Source organism: Mastacembelus armatus, chromosome 9 (genome assembly GCF_900324485.2).
Source record: "Mastacembelus armatus chromosome 9, fMasArm1.2, whole genome shotgun sequence".
Classification (NCBI taxonomy): Eukaryota; Metazoa; Chordata; class Actinopteri; order Synbranchiformes; family Mastacembelidae; genus Mastacembelus; species Mastacembelus armatus.
In genome coordinates, this window is record NC_046641.1 from 18,156,688 (window position 1) to 18,162,380 (window position 5,693).

General features: G+C 42.2%; 1 protein-coding gene across 1 annotated transcript; it reads right to left on the reverse strand.

Moving 5' to 3' along the window:
- Positions 1 to 644: 644 nt before the first annotated feature.
- On the reverse strand, positions 645 to 5,409 carry dmrt2a (doublesex and mab-3 related transcription factor 2a). Its single transcript, XM_026321819.1, has 4 exons — positions 5,260 to 5,409; positions 4,278 to 4,663; positions 2,440 to 2,542; positions 645 to 2,017 (listed from the first exon to the last, which is right to left on the reverse strand). Exons 2-4 carry the CDS (start codon positions 4,626 to 4,628, stop codon positions 915 to 917), a joined length of 1,557 nt encoding a protein of 518 aa, XP_026177604.1. The 5' UTR covers positions 4,629 to 4,663; positions 5,260 to 5,409; the 3' UTR covers positions 645 to 914.
- Positions 5,410 to 5,693: the final 284 nt, after the last annotated feature.

The following is a 5,693-nucleotide window of genomic DNA, read 5'->3' on the forward strand; positions in this document are numbered from 1 at the left end:
ATCCACACACACTCAACCTGTATTCTGTAAATTAACTTTCCTTTTTATTAAATATATGTACTACGATTATATGTGTAGAATTTCCCCTGAGCCACAGATGTGTATGTTCTGGTATAGCATCTATTATTTTGAAATTTAAAATAACTGATACTTTCCCAAAAAATGTCCTGCATTTGTTTTTTAAATTTTACTCTGCATAAAACTGTGGCAAACTTTTTTTTTTTTAACTCTTAAATAATGCGTACATTTAGGAGGCTCAAAGCATAAAAACTTCAATTACATTATTATTTTTAATTAAGTCTAACTTTTTTTTAATGGTGAAACATTAAAATTAGAATTTCCAAATGTTTGTGGTTTACTAATTTCTATAACACCCATTAAAATAAATAAATAGATATATACCAGGTAGTGTTTTCTATGGGTCTGTGTGGGTGTTGAGGTCTGACCTGCTCAGACTGGATTTAATTCCTTTGCCCTATCCCTGTAGATTTTACTGCTTTTGATAAGACATTTGACCACAGTACTTTATTAGTCCATGCAGACTAACTCCTGACCTAAAGAAAAAAGCCCATTCAGTTACAGTTCACAGTTCATGTGTCATAAGTTGAGCACAAGATGAAATACAAGACTTTTTATGGAAAGAGTTCAGTCTTAAAAAGTTTATTGACATGAGGAAAACATTGGGATAATGTTTAAATACTCTACACAATAAAGTTATTAAACATGCACATGTAAAATATAATATACTGTACATAAATATTACATAGGGGGAAAAAAAAATATTTCTAGCTGGTGTATTTTCTGATGCAGTGCCTGTGTTTAAGATTTAGTTTGACCCAAAACCACAACATGAGATGCCCTCTGACTGAGAGAAATCTGCTGTTTATAGTGCAACAAAAGACACTTAATGCAAACTAATGGAATGCTTGACTCATGGCAGGTGTGGGTCTTTTCAGTATGGCTTCCACAGAAAAGGACAAAGACTCACTGGATGCCACCTTGGTCCCAGGCTTGGATAGAAAATCTCTGGCGTACCTGTCGGTGATTTTTACAGCCTGAATGTCTTTGGTGGAGCCCTCCCTGAATTTGCGGGTGGCCTCTTCTAAGAGCTCTTTGCAGTAAGGAGCCCGGAGCTCCGGCCCAGCCCCGCCGCTGTTTTTTTCACTCAGCGAGTGCTGGATGAGGGAGTGAAAGGAGTTGAGTTTCATGGAAAGCTTAGCACTGTCCTTGCTCAGCTTGTTTAAGACTTGGCCAGAGTTTTGGGAATGGGAGTTGCTGGGGAAGGACTGTCCAAAGCTCCTCTTGGGAGGGGAGAAGGCTGAACACTCCCTCTGCCCTCCGTGGACGACGCCAGCGGGTTTGGGATCAGCCCGCTGAGACTCTGATGAGTCCTGCAGCCCAGCGGCTCGGGAGCCTTCTAGTTTAGCAGTAAGAGCAGAAGCGGCCTCCTGCTCTGGTGGTTGGCTCTCGGCAGGCATCACCTTGGGCTCCCACACAGCACCTGGCTTCATGTTCTGCACCGCTGTGGCATTGAACAAGCACTGCTGATAGAGCAGGGCGTCACCCAGATTGGCTGCACCACAGGGCCACATCATGAAGCCGCCTCGTGGATGCTGTACTGGGTAGTGGCGGTAAGTGGTGGCCACGCTGACGTTGGAGGAGATGAGCTCGACGTTGGCCGAGCCGCTCGGGTACTGCATGGGCAGATCCAGGCAGTTAGGACTGAGGAAGTTGCACAGCTCTTTGGGCTGTGGCTCGACCTGAGCTGCTGGCGAGTAGGCCGTCTTGTAGGAGTTATACTCAGCAGCATGATGGACCATGCTGTTGGGAAAGATGAGCGAGGCCGTGGCAGCTTGGCTGTTCTCCATCAGCTCTCGTTCTTTGTATTCCCGCTCCAGCATGACGGTTTCCAGCTCCTTGTCGGCAAAGGCCCTTCTCTTCCTCATTCGATCGCTCAGAGGTGGGGGCAGAGACGGGCTGGCAGCCAGGAATGGATCAGACTGCATTGGACGATATCCTGTCATCAAAAAAAAAAAAAAAAAAAAACCCATTTAATTCAAGCTGTGAGATATTCAGGGTGCTTTGGGTTATAGCTGATGTCAAGCATGCATGCAGAAACACCCACAACAACGACAAACATTCAAAACTGCAACAAGGGGGAATTTTCACTCTGGTTTATGCCTGGATATTAATCATGCTCAATAGTAAAACCATCTTTGTATGCTGTGACAATGCTGGAGAAAGCAATTAGTGTCTTGCATGCCAAAAAGTTAAACAAGACATTGCTTACAGATGTTAATAAGTCCTTACTCAGTTTTGCTGTTGTTAAAGGAAAGACGTTTTATCAGAGTTAAACCAAGACAGACAGGGAACTAACGAAGCAGAAAAGATAAGAAACATCTAATAAAGCAGGTCTGTTACTGTCAGAATTGTCATTACCTTCAAGAATGCTTTTAGCGAGCATCGTGGATGGTCGGATGTGTCGCTGATATATCGTCCTCCTCTCTGCTGGAATATGCTTCCCAGAAATTCCTTTTTTATCCTGATATGGAAAACAAAACAATGACTAAAGATGTGCTTTCAGGATGTTTTCTCCAAACCTTAAATAAGTCTCAGCTAAAAATCAAAGTCATATCAGTCTTAACCCACTTTAAAATAAATTCGATTGCACTGGTTTAAATCAATAATGCAAAACATTTTTTATAATAACAGTTGTAGATTCAGTCGAACAAGCCAAAAAAGAAGCACACAACAAATCATCATGATGAAAACCCCTACTTAGACTTAGCAGCAAACATGCTCAAATATTTGCACCTCAGACATAACACACACACACACGCACACACACACACACACGCACACACACGCACACACGCACACACACGCACACACGCGCACACACGCACACACACACACACACACACACACACACACGTAATGTGGTTTAACCACACAAACAGAGAAGTGTAATTAATAAAAATAGTTATGACTGTCTAAATGTTTCCCTGTCTCCTAAAAATAATACACGATATTTGTTTTTCCAGGAACAATGAGAATTTTTTTTTTTTTTTTACATTAGATGACAGTTTCATGTCAATTAAAATAAAGATTTAAAGTAATTTCTTAGTCACACACTGTAGTGTCAAAAGTAAAAATACTGCAAGGACTGGAGGTTGAATTCTGATTAGGAAAATAAAATTGTATTTTTCTGTTTTTATTGCTTTAATATCAGCAGAGACACTTTTACTGTAGCAGCAAAATGTAGAGAAGAAAATCCATGGCAGACATGTAAATATCAGCCTTTAACACAGACTGAGCTAAACTCATTAAGTTAGACCTGCTGGTTCTGTATGTTTTAACATCCTTGATTTCTTCCTCTGGATTTATTTCTACCTAAAAAATGCCAGTGTAAGAAACCAGAATCAAATTTCTGCATTTTTTGAGAATTGTTTACCTTTTCAAATTTATTATAAGCCTCAGTTATTACCCTTAATGTCAAAGTACAGCCTAATTAAATAAAAATCGCAATAAAACATGGATCTGACTGGAACATGAAGCCTAAAAGTGTAAAAAATTACCTAATTTTCATTTAAGGAAATTTTTATAAAAGCAACAGTAAATTAGTTAAGTTTTTAAAAAACAAAGACGCTGATATCTGGAAGTCTTTCCACTGTTTGAAATGTTATATTTATGAGCTGCCCGCTCATAAATAACATAAGAAACTAAAAACAAATTAGAGGCTTTACAATCTATAACCAGTGGTAATAATAATACATTTGGTCATGTCTGGTTCTTTTACTGTAGCCATGTTTTCAAAAGATCTTTAGATTTTCTCTCAGCGGCCAGGGAGCAACTGGATTCACAGCATAAATAAAGCAGTAAGAAAATGCTCACAGGACTTAAGAGAAGTTAGATCAACCCTGCAGCTTTGAGAGAGGAAGAAGGTTATTTGGAGGCTTCATGCAAAGTGAAAGAAGAAAACACTTAAGTGGATTATTGTGATGTCTTCATTTTATGGTTAATCTTGTGTAGAACTGAGTGGATTGTCCTGGTGACATAACTGACTACAGGGTCTAATTTGTTCATTTTCTGTTGCTGAATCGAATGAACGTGAACGCATCACAGCTTTTCTTGTTTGTTTTCAGTGCTGGACGCGGTACAAATCCACATGCATTCACCTGCACACACACCCAGACCGCCACGCGCGCACACACACACACACACACACACACACACACACACACACACGCACGCACGCACACACACTCCCTGCTTACCTCTGTGGCTTGCTGCCTCCTCAGGGCCACCTGCGCCGCCATCACCCGCTGCCTCTCCACCACCAGCAGGCAGTTTGCGCACTGGCAGTCCCTCCAGCGGCAGAAGCGCTTGTGCCCCTTCAGGCAGGACACCACGCCGTGGTTGCGGCACCGGGCGCACTTCGGCGTCCGGCTCAGCTTCCTCTGGTCTCCGTGGCACAGGCCGCTGGGGCCCGGCTTATCGTCACCCTTGCTGCCTTCTCCGTCGTCCTCTGAGGCGCCGGGGCGGCTGCAGGAGTCCGCCAGGTCGTCGCTCTCCGTCTCCAGACTCTCCACGTCGATTTCAAACTCGCAACCGGCGTTGTCGGACATATCCCCCGCCGGCTGTTTCCACTGCCAGGTTATGTCTGGAGACAAACGTGCATCATTTAGACGTGCGATCATAATAACCTTACAGGTCTTATCTTTCCATGGGGGCAGCTTATCTGGGCTACATGAGGCAAAGTCCTAAAACTGTTTAAATTACGGCTGATTCTACTCCCAGGAAATAAACATATTAATGTGCTTTAGTTTCATTCTGTAAAGTTGGTTATTGACATCTAGCTAGGACATATGCTATGTGTTGTTGTTTTTTTGTTTTTTCTTAAAAATTAAAATCCACTGACTGATGCAAAAATATTGGAGGGTATTTACTTAGTGATGTGCAAAATATATTTTTAAAAACTGCAAAACAGAAAAAAGTTTTAGCACAGACTGGTGTGATCCTAGAGCTTTATGATTTCTGAGATTTTTTTCTACACATTTGCACTTAACTTAGACTGGAGCCAGTAAACATCTAGTCGATGATTGGAAGGTTTTAATAAAAGTAATGAGAAAAATGGTTATTTCATGTATTGACTTGGTCAAACCTCAGAGTTTCAGCAGCAGTTGAAGCTGATTAAATATTATTCAAAGACTTAGTCCGTGTCAGTCACCAAAAACTGCTCAGTTCAGTTCAGTTTACCTCCAAAATAGATTCGTGTCCAGCGGTGTGGGAAATCGGTGACCAGGTCTTTAGGACGGTGATGAATCGTTCCTACGCAAACACGGTCCAGACTCCAGGGAAGTCTTGTAGTCTTGTGTGAGCCCACTGGAGAATCGAAACTCTGACTTCGCACAGATCCAACTGACGCAGACTGTCAGGACACCTCTCCTATGAACCGCTTCAGTCTGCGCTCCCGGCCCTCTGATTGGTTGCTTCGCAACACCCACCGACCAATCAGATTACGAGCAGTTAATCGGGCGGAGGGCGGGGTCGGAGGGGGGGGATTGTCGTCGTTACCATGGTAGTAACGGTTCTCTGTAGTTTGATTACTTTTCCAAAGTAACGATTTCGGTAATTTAACTTAATATTTCTCAATAAAAACGATATGAAAGCTGTTTCTGACTGTAGTTTAC